Below are 17,078 nucleotides of genomic sequence, written 5' to 3'. Positions count from 1 at the left end.
CATCTGAGGTATTGAGATTAATTTGCTTTGCATGACACTAAATTTGTCAAAAACTTTTACTTTTCCATGATATTTAAAAATGAAACCAACTGTACAGTGGAAAGAGCAATTCACAGAGATATTTGCTCTAGTTCTGCTAGTAACTTGCTGTGCTGCATCGAATAATGTAATATCCTCTGTAGGTCTGATTTCTCACTGTTAAATAAGAAATCTCCAAGGTTCCTTTTACTTCTGAGGATTTGAAAAGCATCAAGGAGAAAGAGTTTTGCACAACATAAGATAACCCTTTCTAACAGCCAAAACTGCCCAGAGGTGGACTCTACTGCCTGTGGAGAGGTAAACACACTATCCCTAGAGGTATCCAGGGAGCCCTGGTGGTGCAGTGGTTAAGAGACTGGCTGTTAAACAAAGGGTTAAAATCCACCAGTCACTCCTTGGTAACCCTATGGGGCAGTTCTACTTAGTCCTATGGGGTCATTGTGAGTCAGAATCAACTTGACATTAACAGGTTTGGTTTTTTGGGTTTAGAGGTATCCAGGAGTCCCTGGGTGGTGCAAATGGTTAAGTGCTTGACTACTAACGGAAAGGCACCTCTAGAAGTGCCTTGGAAGAAAGGCCTGGTGATCTTCTGAAAGGTCACAGCCATGAAAATCCTATGGCGTGCAGTTCTACTCTGAAACACATGATGTCGTTATGAGTCGGAATCAACTTGAGGGCAGCTAGAAGAAGAAATATCCAAGAATGGCATGGATGTTGCTGAGCATTTTTAAGCCTTAAAAAGGTGATTGAGGGCCCTCCCGGCAGGGGCTTCGGCCTCCGGCGTCGGGAAATGGCAGCGGCAGGCAGGTTGGAGGACGGTTCCTTGGATCTCACCCAGAGTATTGAAGACCACCCCCTTATGGATGCCCCCCTACTCCCACATCACTCCCTGCATGCTCACTTTCGACCCAGGTTCCATCCTGTCCCCAGAGTCATCATAGCACATCTTCTCTTGTTAATACACGTTGTGTTTGTTATTTTAGCATTTTTAACAGGTGTGTTTTGTTCTTACCCTAATCCACATGAGGACAAGTGTCCAGGAAACTACACCAACCCATTGAAAGTTCAGACGGTCATCATCCTGGGAAAAGTTATTTTGTGGACTCTGCATGTGCTCCTTGAACGCTACGTCCAGTGTCACCACAGCGATGTAAGGAACCAAGGCTATAACACGATCTACGGATCCACAAGTCATCTTAAAAGACTTGCACTAAATGGTTACTCCTCAGGCAACACGGCGCTTCTCCTCATATTGTGCATTCAGCACTCCTTCCCCCAGCCCAGTAAATTGTGTCTTGACTTCATCCTGTCCGTCCTGGCCCTGGAGCTGATCTGTTCTCTGACATGTCTGCTCATGTACACAGTGAAAATCCGAAAATTTAATAAAACTAAACCAAGGCTTGATGTACTCGAAGAAGAAAAAAATCTATGCTTACCCCAGCAGTATTAACTCAGAGACTGGATTCAGGACTATTTCGAGCCTAGAAGAAATTGTTGAAAAGCAAGGAGACATAATAGTATACCTGAAGCGACACAACACACCATTGAGTAAGCGATTGTTGGCTCTCAGTTCCTCTGACCTCGGCTCTCAGCCTGGTAGAGTGTGACATGCTCAGAGTCATCACAGCAATTGCAAGAAGCATCCAGAGAAACTTCAGACCTACTGACTGCCTAACAAGCTGCTATAGGGAATTGCAGCTTTTGCTGAATAACATTTTACAATTTATGTTGGAAACCTGGATTTGGTTCTCACCTGTGTGGCTGTTTAGTGTGTAGGTCCTGTGAATCGTTTGAAAGGCACTTTGTAGAAACCTTGTTGACTTGGAGAGAATATCTGTTTTGCACATTTTGAGATGATTTAACTCCTTGGTTTGTCCTAGAGTCAGAGATAGAGTTTAAACGTCTCCACGGCCAACAGTTCTTCCACATGACCTTAAGACCCATTGTCGTTGGGCTGATTCCAGCTAAGGTGACCCCATGTTTTAGAACCCTGTAATAATTTGGCTAATTATGGAGGAAGTCCAATGTGACAGTCTATTTCGAACAGGGTTTTGATCAGTTCAGTTCTTTCCACTTCTAAACCAATGAGAGAAGTCATTATTTTGTATGGTTAATGTGTTTATTTCTACAGAACCTTATCATGTATTTTATGTGCTTACGTCTATTGGATGACGGCTTGGCCCAGGTCGTTTTTGTAGAGAATGTCTTTGCTGTAGGACTGAGGGTCTCATTAGGTGATTTACTATGTAAATGCCTACAGTTTTCCATTCTCCAGAAATAAAATATGAAGATTACATGGACTGGTGTTAGATGAAACAGTGTTGCCTGTTCCATTGGCAGCACCTTCTGCTGGCAATAGCTGAAGAATTCAGAGAAGAATTGACAACGTTGTCTTTCTTTTTGCCCTTCTTCAAGAAGTTGCCATGTATTTTAGTGTTGGCCTTACCTTGGTTGGGTCAGTAAGTTCAGTATGATTTTAAGTCTGTCTAAAAAGAAAAAAGGAGCCCCGAGGACACAACGCTTAAGCACTTGGCAGTTAGCCAAAAGGTTGGCGGTTCAAACCCACCCAGTGGCTCCACAGGAGAAAGACCTGGTGATCTGCTTCCGTAAACACTGAAGCCTGGAAAATCTTTCAATACATATGACAGTTCACTCTGTCATACGGGATGGCTTGTGAGTCGAAAATTGACTCGGCGACACCCAACAACAACAAAAAAGAAAAAAAAGACACCCTTTTTAGTCTTGGATTATATTTAAAAATTACGATAGGAATAAAATATTGTATCAGTTTAGTAAGGGTATTAAATATATCTACTTCTCTGGATCAAGTGAAGTAAGTATTTTTATAAGTAAATGGCATCTCTCTCCAGTGTTCTCATGTACCACTTCTGTTTACTAATTTGCTATCAGCACCTTTACCTGCTGCCTTAGAAATAGTTGTGGTTGAAAGCTTAGTATGGGAGAAGGGATATCTGTAATTAGGTAGATATTAACCTGTTTCGGTCATTAGCTGAGTACTTAATATTTGATGTGAAAGTTTTCTGCTAAGGTAAAGGTGATTGTGTATCATCTGCCAGTGATACAGTTGAATCCCCCAAAATCACAATATTCACAAGCTAAAGCCAAAGTTGTATTTTTAAAATTGAGATGGTATCCAGGTTTCCTGACTTCTCCTTCCCTCTCTTCCTCCCTCTCTTCCTTCCTCTCTTCCTTTCCCTGTAATACATATGTCTCAAAGCCATTACCTTCTCTGGAAACCTGTTTCTGTGTTCTGTAAGAGCCTATATACTTTGCCTGCAGCTGTTTTTCTTTTCAAAAGGAGAACATGGGTAGTAGATGATTAATTCTAATTTATTTTTAAATTCAGTTTGGATCTAGAATCAGTTTCTAAGATTTATGGGATAAACTTTGGTTTACAGGGAAAGGAATAGCCGTTAGGATACTCAGGTTCTGATGTGATACAGTATGCATAATCACCAACACTTCTTTCTAAACTCAATAATGAACATTTCAAAAAATAAATGAAAATCAAACTAAGTATCAGAACTAGGAAGCATCAAATGAACAAAACAGGCATTTAACTGTTGATAATTTTATACACCAGGCAAGCACTGTGCTATCCCTGTAGATACAGAAATTAATGAGACAGACTCTGGCCTGTAGCTTATATTCTAAGGAAGGAGAGGTGCAGGATTTCTAGGCTCTGTGTAGGTGAAATAATGGCAGCAAACCCAAGGTCCTATAGGCACTCCAGATCAAAGAGTACCCTAGAGGGTAGAGAGTTTTAGTTATTCCAGGCAAATTAATGAGTAGAGAAGCAAGGCAAGGCTACAAAGGACCGCAAGCAGTATGTATAGCTTGAACCAAAAGTGTGAGGCAAGACATGAGCAGAGAGGTGGACAGGGTCAGAGCCTGTACTTTATCCTGTTGGTTGTGGGACCCATTGAGAGGTTTCAAGCAAGGGAGTGACAGTCAGATTTAGGAGAATCAGATTGCAGTACAATGTCGAGGAAAGATGGGAAGCAGAAACGTGTCCCTGAGCTGGAGCAGATGTAGTAATATTCTATTATAAGTATGTATGTGTGTGTGTGTATATATATGTATATTTATATAGTGTTAATTTTGAGACTTTATTTAAACGGCAATAGCATCATGGCATAGAAACGTCTAAGTTCATTTTTTTAAAAAAATTGGTAACGGAAAGCACAGAGAAGAAAAAAGTTATTTGAAATTCCACTACCAGGGATTATACCAATTTATACTGCTTGTTCTATGCACTCATCAATCATGGCTGTTATCAATCTCTTTAACTGTAGCTTGTCTGATGGAGTAAAAAAATAATGTCATTGTTTCAAATTTCATTTCTTTAAGTACTAATGAAGTTGAGCTTTTTCTTCCCATAGTTTTCGGCTTTTCATAAATGTTTTGTGATGCGTGTATTCAAGTCCTTTGCTTATTATTCTCCTGGGATATTTTTCTTTTTCTCAAAAAATGTAATCTTCCCTTGTACGTATATTAAGGATAGTCCTCAGTTTGTATAGGTTGGAAATATTTCCTAGTTTGTTTTGGGTTCTTTTTGCAATTTACTCCTCAAACACTGCAGTTCAAAATCTACCTCCTGCAACACAGGTGAACAAGTTCACACCAATGAGTCCCTAAATGCCACATCGGTTATCTTCTTGTCATGTGAGAGCCACCAGTGACTTGCGTGAATTTTAATACCAGGCTTCTGCTATAGGCCCCTTTCTTTCTACCAGGATTCAAACCAAAGTTTTATTTGAATCAAGTTAACTCTTTCTCCTTTTTTATTGCTACCCAATCCCACAGTTTCCTCTAAGGAAACACTGCAGCATTGTTTTTTAAAGAAATGATATACCTGTATATGGACCAACGCGAAACTCAAATGTATTGTTAAGTGAAAACGGCAGGTTGTTGAATAATATATACGTATAATGTGAGACATCCTACTTAGGTTAAACAATGAAGTGTGTGTGTGTGTAAACTGATAGAAATAGATCCAGAAGAATGTAAGGCAAATGTAGCAGTAGTTAACACTGGAAAGGGTGTATGACTGTGGAGTAGGAGAATGAGAGGTGGAGAGGTTGAGCAAGGGGAGGAAAATAAAATCAAGGGACTTTCAGCTTTTTTTAAAAAAAAAGGTGATTGAGCTATCTTTAAGGTTTCTAAATTTCATAAGTTAAATTGAATTATAGGCTGCTTGAAGGGAAGGACTCCATGTCATCCCTTATATCCCAAGGCAGCCATAAAAATGCACCTCTCAGATCTCTGAGTGTGGGAGACTAACTAACAGTCCCCACTGTGAAACCCTCACCATATTTGTGCCAAGATGATGCTTTCCACAGGCTACTCCTAGCCAATGGCTGAGCTCAGCAGAGATACTAAGGCAGGCCCATTCCTGGGAGACACTGGCCTTCTCTGATGGGTGATTTTGTCTTGGGGACTCCCCACTGGGCTTGCTGGACTTATAGAGATCTGAAGTGTTGTCTAAGATTCTTTGACCCAACCTCTTTTCCTTCCTTCTGTCCCTCACCCAGGGTCAGACCTGCATCTCACTGTAATGGCTCTGCCAGCCTCCCCTGGTGCCCTCCCCATTCTCCCTCACAAGCGTTTCCCCTCAAATGTCTCTGGCGTGAATAATCCCATCCTGGTGACTGCTGCTCAGAAGACCCAAACTCACATATTCCTCTAACAGAGTTCCAAATGGTGGTAGTGGTGGGGATACATCAGAATCAGAAACTTCTTCAACATTTAGAATCCAGGGCCCTATCCCAGACCTACTATATTAGAATAAACAAAGGTAGAACATACAATTTCTATTTTTAAAATCTTCCCCAGGTGATTTATATGCAGACAGCTCAGTATTAATCTAAACTCTTCAGACCCTAGCAGAGTAGATTCTGAGGAATAGGTGCATGGTAAACATTCCTCGACAAAAATCCAAAAATTGTTGAAAAACTCGCCAATTTTGTGTCATTTTTTAGAATAAAAGGAGAAAACTGGCAGTTACTATAATGCATTTCCTATCACCTCAAGATCTTCCATTATCTCTTTTGCATTGAAAATTTTATTAACTTTCCCCACCCTACTCTACTAATCTAATTCATGTTTTAAGACTAACATGAGGGGAAGAAAAAGTTTAATCAACAGCACCATCTTTTGCCAACCAGACCCCAAGAATAGCACTTTCTGCATTATTGATCCAGTCCCCACAGCTTTCTTTGCTTTGGCCCCTTCCTAGGGAATCTTCAAAATTACAGATAAATAGTAGTTTGCCTGTGTTTTAAAAAAGTATCATTTTGGAGGTTTCATTTTTAAAATTAGCTTAAAGACATTTTCAAAACCTTTTTTGTTACTGTTGTTGTTAGGTGCCGTCAAGTTGGCTCCAACTCATGGCAACTTTACGTATAACAGAACGAAACCTTGCCTAGTCTTGTGCCATCTTCATGATCGTTGAGTTGTTGAAAAGTGACCTTGGGGTTGTTAAAAATTTTACTCTGACTGTTGCTCCCCTCATTTGGAAGAGAACCATGGTAGCAGTCACTAGACAAAGATAAAGATCTGAGAACTACCCAAAAAGTGTTTAACCCATTGCTGTCGAGTCGATGTCAACTCCTAGTGACCCTACAGGACAGAGCAGAATTGCCCCATAGGGCTTCCAAGGCTATAATCTTTACAGAAGCAGACTGCCACATCTTTCTCCTGTGGAGTGGCTGGTGGGTTCGAACTGCCGGCCTTTGGATTAACAGCCAAGTGCTTTAACCACTGCACTACCAGGACTCCTTAAGAGGTGTTTAGGTGTATCTTTTTTTGAGACAATATTAGGTGTCCAGGTCAGGAAAAGAGTGAAAAGTTACAGAATATGAAGGCTTCCTTCCATGTTCTGCCACAGTTTCTCCTTGGGTCTAAAATCTCTTATTCCCTTCTTCTTTTCTAGGTTTCTTCCTCAGTATGTTCCATGTAGACAAAGAAAAGCTTTCTAGGACATTTCAGTGGCAGCACCAGCACCACCACCCTCTTCTTGTTGTGTGCTGTCAAGTCAGTTTCCCCTTACCACTCATAGCGACCCTATAGGACAGAGTAGAACTGCCCCATAGGGTTTCTTAGGCTGCAGTCTCTATGGGAGGAGCCCTGGTGGCTCAGTGGTTAGGAGCTTGGCTATTAATCAAAAGGTTGGCAGTTTGAATCCACAAGCCACTCTTTGGAAACCCTATGGGGCAGTTCTGCGCTGACCTATAGGGTCGCTATGAGTCGGAATCAACTCTATGGCAACACGTTTGTTTTTGTTGTTGTTTTTTATCTTTATAGGAGTAGATCGCCAGTGCTTTTCTACAGCAGAGTGGCTGGTGCGTTCAAACCAGTGACCTTTCAGTTAGCAGCTGAATGCTTAACCATTGTGCAGCCAGGACCCTTTATCCCATCCAAATTGCTGGTTTTCTGTATGCACAGTTTTGGTGGTATGTATAGATTTTGCATGTAGCTCCTTGAACTAATTGTCTCATGCCGAAGTCTTTCTGAAACGTTTAAAGTTTTATTTGGAATTCTGAGGGAGTGGAAAGGAACCCAATTCCATCTCCTCTGTGCTGATACTTTGGTCCTAACAAATTCTCAGTATAACCAGATTGTACACATCCTAGTTTTCTATTTTGATTTTTCTGTCTTTACTTTTCTATCTTTTACCACATCTGCTTTTAACACTCGTTTTAATTTCTCTCTAGTATTTTATGTACTCAGATGTTGGGACCCACATGTGGTTCTGTAATTCAGAAGTTATTCCCCTGAGTCTCATTCTCCTCTTGGGTTAGGGAAAGCTCAGAAAAAGAAAATCAGATTTACAAAGGATTAGGCGTGAATAGACATATCGTTCTGATGTGAGTCTTCCGAAGTACTGAAAAGGACATGTGGCCCTCAAAGTGAACCCCCCATAAGGAACAGGTCAGGAGGCTAAGAGAGTTTTTGGTGAACCCCCCATAAGGAACAGGTCAGGAGGCTAAGAGAGTTTTTGGTGATGTTTTGAAAAGGGCTCACTTCAAGAGCAGGCTTCACCCAGTCATGCCAGAAGCTTCACCATCAGCCATCACATCCCAAAGATACATCAGTTCTGCACAGGTGGCATTTGCTGCTGCCCACCATCCTCAATCCTTGCCTGAGCTCCAGGGAGAGTAGAGGAAAGAGTGACCAGAAGCCCAAATACGGCCATGTGTGCAAGTTAAAGGATGTTTCTGATTTGTCAAAATTTCACATTGTCATTGTTTATGCTTCAAAATGATTGTTTTAAATTATCCCTAAAATATAGATACTATTTTCTGTGCACAATAGGACTATCCTAAGGACACAGAAGGAAAGGACAGGTGAGTAAAATCACCTTATTTAAGACCGGTATAGAATGACTGCAGGCCTCTGTGGCCCTATACGGGAGCTTCTCCATCCCAAAGCCAGATGCAGATACGGAGGTATCAAGTATAGAAACAATCTGATGTCAATTGACAGTGGAAATAATACATGTCTTGAGGACTCAATTATTAGATATCTGATGGGTAGGATTAGACCTGATATTCTTTCTTTATTCCCTGAGTCTATTGTGATTTGAAATGTTTATGTATGTATATATACACGTGTGTGTGTATATATATGTATATATATATTTTTTTTTTTCTAATATACATATTTAGCTTCTAACTTTGGGTAGTGAGTTTGGTTTCATTTATCAATAGCTGTTTCTCACAGGTCATGAGATTGCATTGAGTCAAAAATATTTGGCATGCCTTTTGGATAAAGGATAAGATAAACCCTAAATTCCCAGGACTACCTCTGGGCCATTCCTTCTGGAAAATGGACATTTTAAAGCTTGTAACAGGATCTGTTGGTTTATTCTGCAATATAATTTTTAGCATGAGCTTACCATGGAAACTAGATCTTTGAAAATGCTTGAACTCAGTGTATAAGAAAAGATGGTCACCTTTGAGTTATGTCCCTTTGAATTTCACATCATCTTTCCAGTAGTTTTCAAAATAATCAGTAGATTTCAACAAAGGGTTAGCATCTTCTAAAATGGAGTTGGCAAACTAAGGCCTACAGGCCAAATCTAGTCCATCATTTCTTTTTGTCAATAAGTTTTATTGGAACACAGTCACATATTTGTTCATGTATTATTTATGGTTGCTTTCTTATTACAATGGCAGAGTTGAATAGTTGTCATATGACCATATGGCCCACAAAGCCTAAAATTTTTACTATAAGTCCTTTACAGAAAAAGTTTGCTGGCCTCTGCTATAAAATAGCAAAGAAAAATATGAACAACCCTATAGAAAATAAACAGGCAAAGGAAATAAATAGGCAATGCATAGAAGAGTATACTGTAATGTCCAATAAATATATGAAAAGATGAAATTGTAATCAAGAAAATTCAAATTGAAACTACACTGAGATTCCATTTCACATGCATTGCATTAGCAAATATTTAATTCTGATAATATCAGATGTTGGTAAGTTGTAGAGTAATGAGCACTCTTATTGTCTGCTGAGGGAAGCATAAATAAGTAGAGTCACTTTTGAGAGCAATTTGGAAACATCTAATAAAGATGAGTGCACATAATTTATGACCTAGGAATTCCAGCAATTCCACTGCTAGATACACACACACACAATCATACACATGTATATAAAGGAAATACGCATATTTTAGAGAAACTCTTGCATATATGCACAAGGGGACATGTATAAGAATATTTATTTCATAGCAGCATTATAAGAAAAAACAGCAATAAACTTAATAAGAGAATGGATGAATAAATAAATACTGGGTATAGTCTTTAAGGATCCCTGGTGGCGCAGCGTTTAAGAGCTTGGCTGCTAACCCAAAGGTTGGCAGTTCGAATCCACTAGCCGCTCCTTAGAAACCCTGTGAGGTGGTTCTACTCTGTCCTATAGGGTCACTGTGAGTCGGAATCAACTCGATGGCAACAGGTTTGATAGTCTTTAAATGGAATACTGTACAGTAATGAAAAGGAATGAACAGTAGCCACATATTTCATGAACATGGGTAAAGCTCACAAGTTGAATGAAACAAGCAAATTGCAGAAGAGTACAGAATGAGATTATTTATATATGCAAAATAATACTATATACTGTTTAGGGATACATTCTTACTAAAAGCATGAAAATATGCGTTGAAATTATAAAATTTAGGAAAGTTCTTCTCAGGGAGGAAGAAAGAAAGGAATATGATTGGGAGGGGTACAATAGGAGCTTCAAGCACATTTGTAATATTTTATTTCTTAAGCTAGATATTGTAAACTCAGATTTTTTCCTTTTTAGAAGCTGGAAGTAGTTCATAAAAAGTGAAATTCTATGTGTTTGAGTGCTTTTTATCTTGTCAATCACTATAGCACTGCCTGAGAGCCCCCGCTGCCTCCTAGCTTTTGTTTCCTTAATGGAGCCCCTTGGACCATTTGCCCAGCAAGTGGGGCCTCTGCGTACTGTGCCACAGGTTCTATGTTGACAAGAGTGCCTGGACGAAGGGGTCAGTGGGCCAAATCCCAGATGGTCTACCAGTCACCAAGCTCTGTGCCCAAGGTGAACATTACCAGGAGGGGTGCCTTCTTCGTCTAAAAGCACCATGCAGACTAGGGAGGCACTGCAGCCAGGCTCCACTTCCTCATATCTAGCCCAAGGACTCAAACATACCAACAATCATGAGGATGGCACAGAACCCAGGAATGTTTTGTTGTTGTGCGTAAGGTAGCCATGAGTCAGCAACTAACACCCACAAGCAGCCCAGGGACATGACAGATTTACTTATGCATTGCCGTGGAAAATTAGAAAGAGGAACCACTGGAGGCAGTGGCTCTATTTAAGTTCATTTTTACCTGCCACCAAATCTTTGTTCAGTTTAATCTGATATCTTTCCAGGTCTTTATGGTTTATGTAAGAACTAATCATTGTTCTCTAGTTATCTGGGATAGTACATTAAAAGTTAGCAATTTTTTGCTCTCTTGGGGCAGCTTATCTAAGAAGTGAAGACTAATTGGCCAATTTATGTTTAATGCAAAGGAAAAAGCACATATAATAAAGCAACTATGAAAAATACCAACACTAACAGATCTTAACCTCTTCTCTGCTCTTATTTGTTCCTGATCCTTTGTCTTCTTGGCTAAATTGCAAATCTGAGTCTTCCTTTCCTACCTCTTTATCTGGTAGACAATAGGAATTTATTTTTTACACACTCTGCATTGAAACTATAGATTCTTAATCTAAGTTGCCAGCCATAAACTTTTATTCCTTGAAAGCAAAGAATACAGTTCTCCAAGTGTGGTTCATGGACTACCTATATCACTGTCACATGATGGTCATTAAAATGCTGATTCCTGGGCTCGGTTCAGGACTTTTAAATCAAAATATTTGGCATCCCATGTGATTCTTTTGCCCACTAAAGTTTGAAAACCACTATTTTAAAAGAAAATGAGTTGTTTAGAAGAAATAAAACTAATACGTTTGGTCTATATTTATTATTTTAAAAAAGCAGAAGAAAGCGATATCTTGGCAAGAGAAATTTTGTTATCCTTCCACTCTTGTGAAAAAAAAAAAGAGAGAGGAGAGAGAAAGGTCTTAAATGAATCGGAGAAGTTAACTTTACCATTTTCTCCTCATTTCACTCGTTCATGAAATTTGCTAGAACATAAGAGAGGTGATTTAGACAATGAAAGCCAATTTATCGGTGGCTCCAGGAACAGCAGACAAGGAGCCAGGGGCCCAGGAGTTGTTCTGGGATGATCAGCGCATTATCTGAGAGCTTCAGATTCCTTATCTGTGAAGCCAGAGGGCTGTCCATCTTTCTTTAAGTTCTCTTTCAGCCCAACAGTTTGAGGAAATGTCATTCCTAAAACTTGAAATCAAGTCATGTCTCTATTTACTGACTCTCCAGCATGTACATGGTGTCCCTGGGTGGTGCAATTGGTTAAGCACTGGGCTACTAACCGAAAATTTGGTGGTTCAAACCCAATCAGAGGCACCTCAGAAGAAAGGACTGGTGATCTACTTCCAGAAGGTCACAGCCATAAACACCCTATGGAGGACAGTTCAACTCTGAAATACATAGGGTTGCCACGCGTTGGAATCGACTCAATGAAAACTGGTTAGCATGTAGATAGATTTATTGTATATTAGTCATGAGCCCAGCCTGGCATTATTTTAAGATAAACTCCTGAATACAAAGATGATGACTTTTTTTTTCATTTTAAACTTCCAAGTCTGCACCAACTTGTTTCCATTTTCTTTACTTTTCCTTACACGAGATGATGAGTCAACTTTATATTATAGTGACATTTTTAACTCTGCCTTACTTCAAAATATTATGAAAAATACCTCCAATACAGAGTAAAACAACCCAAAGGAATAGGGGAAAGCAAGAAAGGAGGTGCCCGTAAAGCAGTATTTGGTACAGATAAGATTCTGCAAGCTCTGTTAGGCCATAGAGAGTCAAAGTCCAGGAAAGGCGGGAATGCTGATAAGTAATTACCTAACACCAAAGTTGGCGCTGGCTTCTCAACTGTAGTCACCTAGCACTCAAATGCTTTGTGTCTGGAGAAATTGTTCAGTGTTCAGAAACATCACCTCGTTTGACTCTTACAACACCCCTGTATTTTAGAATTTTAAAGTGGGTGAAAAAAAAGTCAAATCTCAGCAAAACTCTCGCTGTATCGTCAACGGTTAATTGCTAAGACTACGTGCGCATCAAGATAGGGTATAAAGATTCCAAGTGAAGTGAGAGGCTGAAAAGAGGTACATTGTGTCAATTTAGGATACAGCTAAAACCCAAAGATGTGTGTCAGATGAAGGGAAACTTTTTCTCTTCTCTTTAAAACCTTTTTTCCGTTTCCACAGCTCCCAACGTCTTCGTCCTTTGCAACAGTGGAGAGTCATTTGAAACGTAACTCAATGGTGGAGGCAAGTTATAGTTTTCAGGTCATCCAATTTAGGAGATCCAATTTCTGCAGAGGAAAGAAAAAGACAGGTGGGGGAGGGAAAAGCAAAAAACAAAACAACAACAACAAAAAAACCCAGACTCCTCGTCTTCCGATCTTTCCACTTTCAACCCACAACCTGCCACGCAAATCCAGCCAAGTCAGGGATTTTGCCTTGAACCACCACCACCACTACCACCACCTTGTCACTCACGCCCGAGAAACACGCCCCTCTGGTCCTACTCTTGGCCAATGGCGGCCCCCTCTCTGAATAGTAATGAGCTCGAGACCTGACCGGGCCAATGGCGCTCGGCGAGAAGGGTTAGTTTTGCATGTACCTAAGTGATTTGCATAACCCAGCGGCCGGGGGCTTGGGAACCGGAGCGTGCAACCCTAGAAGGGAAAAGGACTGGAAGAGCTTGAGCGGCGGCGGGGAGAGGGCGAGCAAGAGCCTGGGTGTTTGCGCGAGAGCCGGGCGGGGACTGCCGCGAGGGGCCGGCATGGCTGAAGGCTGCGATCGGCAACCTTGAAAAGCGGCTGCGGCGCGAGGCGGAGGAGAGGGAGGCGGGTGCGATGGCAGAGCGCGGCCCCCGCGCTGCGCCGGGCCGGGCCGGCTAGCCTGAGCTGCCGGAGGAGCGGGGCTGCCTCTGCGCTTCCATGGGGCAGCGGCAAAGGCGAAACTCCGGAGCGCCGCGTCCCTGCGCTGCTGCCGCCGCGAACTGTTGAAGGAACCGAGCCCGAGCGGAGCGCCGAGGGAGAAGGGCCCCCGCCCCAGCCCGCAGACCAGCCACCCGCGGCAGCGGGAGGCGTCGGAGGGCACAGGAGCGCGCGGAGCGAGCGACGCCGCGGGAGAGGCCGGCGCGGGAGGCGGCCGCAGCAATGCCGGGCCCGCTGGGGCTGCTCTGCTTCCTCGCCCTAGGGCTGCGCGGCTTGGCTGGGCCCAGCGGCGCGGCGCCACCTCTCTGCGCGGCGCCCTGCATCTGCGACGGCGACCGTCGGGTGGACTGCTCCGGAAGGGGGCTGACGAGCGTGCCCGAGGGGCTCAGTGCCTTCACCCAAGCGCTGTGAGTGCGGGCGGCGGGGTCCCGGGGGGAGGGGCAGAGGGGTGCCGCAGGGGCGGAGCTAGTGGTCAGTCCCCCCGGGGGGGACACTGGTCACCTGTGTGTGTTGGCGGGTGGTGCTTTGCACCCGCTCTCGCGTCTCAGACTTTCCAGTTCGGGTCCGAGCTGCGAGTAGCTCCTTTTACCAGACTTTACGGACACATTCAATACCCACCCCCCCAACTCTTAAGTGCATCTGGGGCCAAGAAGGAGGGAGGAATCTGGAAACGCTCGCCCCTGGCAGCCTTTTCACGCGGGCCCTGCTCAGCTGGCAAGAGCTTCGCGACTGGCGGTGGTGAGCGCGCGGAGAGCTTGGCCTGAGTCTGCAGACCGAGGCACATTTCGTGGGGAAGCACCTGGAGCCTCCTGGGTTCCAGCACGTGGGGAGAGAAAGCACCTGTACGTCAGTCAGGGCGACTCTCCTTCCAATTTGGCCCCATCCAGGTAGAGTGAACTGGCTCCTTGGCCCAGTTCCACGCTGGACTCCCCCAACAAACGCCCGGAGTTCTGGAGCACGCTGGGGAGGCTGACGAAAACAAGGGAAAAGGAGGGGAAATTGCAGGTTTCTCTTGGTGAAAATACTTTTCTTACCCAACAAGGCCTTTTAAAGAAGGAATGCTAAAAAGGATGTTTGGAAAAAAACAAAGTTCCAAAGCATGTACTCACTCAGCCCAGCCCGCAAGGTAGGCAGCAGTTGTCTGCTGCACCTTAACCAGCACGAATTTTCTTTTGAGCTGCCTGGGGACAAGAGAGACCCTCAAATGGTCCTGACTTACAAAATCTCCCTCGAACAGAGACCTGAGGACTTCAGACCTTCCTTTCAGAAAAGAAGAAAAATCTAAAATAGATCTTGCAGGTGGTGTTGGCAAAGGCCACCTGTAAAGAAAGAATTGGGTAATTGAGTGCAGGGCGTTTGCCCTTGTTCTTCCATGTTGTGTTGTGTGGCCAGTTGGGTGATTAAATCAAGAGCAGTGAAAGGACTGTTTGAGGGAGGAAGGGATTCTGAGAGGCCCTTGGGTAAAGGGAATTTCCTTTTACCTTATAGCTACTGAAAGGGACCGCTTAGAAATAGAGAGTTTTAAGGGAATAATAGACCCTGTGATGAATTCCTTTTTATGCAGGCCAGAGCATTGCTGTATTTCCAGTTGGGTGGTGGCGAGGTGTTCTGCTTGCCCTCTGCAGATGGGTTTTTAGTGAGTCTTGTGGCCTGTTGACTGGGAGCCTGTCTCATTCTTCAGCCTCCAGCCTCCCCTCACTCCCCACCGTTTGTTTTTTTCCTGTGTCAGGTTAGTTCCTTATCTGAAGTTCGTTTCTTTCAGTCCGGTGGATTTAACTCTTAACCAGAAAGTTCATCTTTGCGGTGTGCAGTAGTTTATCCACAAAGATATGTTAAGTGGGAAAGTTTGAGCAGGGGCGCGAGGGGAGAAAAGGAAGACCTGAATCTATGGAGATGGGGCTGTTTTCCCCCAAGTCCTCTAAAACTTTTAGGGAATTCATGGAGAAGGAGAGAGGTGTCATTACCTGAACCTCTTTCAAAGTTCTCTCTATAGTAGGAAGGTATGATTTTACTGTTTTGACCAGTTTTTAAGTCTTTGTTTAGCAGATTCCTTGACTGTTAATGAATAGACTAGCCCTGTAAGGAAAAGGGTATTTTATGGTGTTATATAGGACTTGGTGGCACAGAGGTTAAGAGCTCAGCTACTAACCAAAAGATTAGCAGTTCAGATCCACGAGCCGCTCCTTGGAAACCCTATGGGGCAGTTCTACTCTGTTCTATAGAGAGAGTTGCTATGAGTCGGAATCAACTCGATGGTGATGGGTTTGTTTGTTTTTTTTTTAGTGCCCCAAACCACACAGATATATCACATTTTCATGAGACCGTGCTCCTCTCTATATTGCTTCAAGCATCATCCCTTAGGGCTCACCGAAGGGAGTGAAATACTGAATCCTCGACTTTGAGCCTTAGAAAAGTTACTGTTCATGGCTTGGGAAACAGAAAAATAATTGGCGCCAGTCCAGGTTAGATTTCCTAAGCTAGCATCATCACAGCATTTTCTGAGCTGCCTTCGTGAGCAAACGTGTTATATTTTCCAGATTTGTGCCCTATAGGTAGGTTACCCATACATCTTGCTAACTCCTCATTTCACCCTCAAAGGTATCCCGCTTTGGACTATAAATTATATGGCCACCCTATCTATAGTGAATTTCAAGGCCAATATATTTGCATTTTATGCATGAGGAAACTAGCTAGTCCAGTGATTCTCAGAAGGCACGTGTGAGATGGGCAGGTGCCGCAGGTCTGTGCAGTCCAGTGGAACTTACAGGACCCCTTGGAGTCACTTGGGGGCTCTTTCCAAGTACTTCCCATCTGCCCTCTCCCCCACAACTTTAGTGAACCACAGTTACTCACCAAGGGCCTAGATCCATGGTCCCCAAACTTTTGTTCACTAATTCATCTAAGTTAATTTCTTTGAGCATGTGCACCAAGGCCTATTTATTTATACATAAAAAATATAGAAATATGTATGTGTATAATATATATGAAGTCATATTATTTTCAATCACCTCATATGCATGCAAAAGCTAGACAATGAATAAGGAAGACCAAAGAAGAATTGATGCCTTCGAATTACGTTGTTGGCAAAGAATATTGAATGTACCATGGACTGCCAGAAGAATGAACAAATCTGTCTTAGAAGAAGTACAGCCAGAATGCTGCTTGGAAGCAAGGATGGCAAGTCTTCATCTCACGTACTTTGGACGTGTTATCAGGAGGGACCAGTCCCTGGAGGAGGACATCCAGCTGGGTAAAGTAGACGGTCAGCAAAAAAGAGGAAGACCTTCGACGATATGGATTGACACAGTGGCTGCAACAATGGACACAAACATAGCAATGATTGTGAGGGTGGTGCAGGACTAAGCAGTGTTTCATTCTGTTTGTTCAGTGTACCTTAGGGTC

At 42.8% G+C, this 17,078-nt stretch overlaps 2 protein-coding genes across 3 annotated transcripts in view; both read left to right on the top strand.

The window, feature by feature from the left end:
* Positions 1–699: 699 nt before the first annotated feature.
* LOC111821834 (transmembrane protein 192-like) lies at positions 700–5,129 on the top strand. The gene is given in 2 exon segments (XM_023737848.1): positions 700–1,459; positions 1,461–5,129. Coding segments are annotated over 2 exon segments (816 nt in total). The 5' UTR covers positions 700–829; the 3' UTR covers positions 1,647–5,129.
* Positions 5,130–13,414: 8,285 nt separating this feature from the next.
* LGR4 (leucine rich repeat containing G protein-coupled receptor 4) overlaps positions 13,415–17,078 on the top strand; it is a 121,582-nt gene continuing 117,918 nt past the window's right edge. For both annotated transcript variants that reach the window (XM_004369731.2, XM_004369730.2), the window contains exon 1: positions 13,415–14,083. In XM_004369731.2, the coding sequence (XP_004369788.1) occupies positions 13,899–14,083 (185 nt within the window). In that variant the 5' untranslated portion in view covers positions 13,415–13,898. The remainder of the gene's footprint in view (positions 14,084–17,078) is intronic.

This window comes from Trichechus manatus, unplaced genomic scaffold (genome assembly GCF_000243295.1).
Source record: "Trichechus manatus latirostris isolate Lorelei unplaced genomic scaffold, TriManLat1.0 scaffold00006, whole genome shotgun sequence".
NCBI classification, from domain to species: Eukaryota; Metazoa; Chordata; class Mammalia; order Sirenia; family Trichechidae; genus Trichechus; species Trichechus manatus.
The sequence above is the reverse complement of the archived record's forward strand: the minus strand, read 5'-3'. Positions and strand labels throughout refer to the sequence as shown.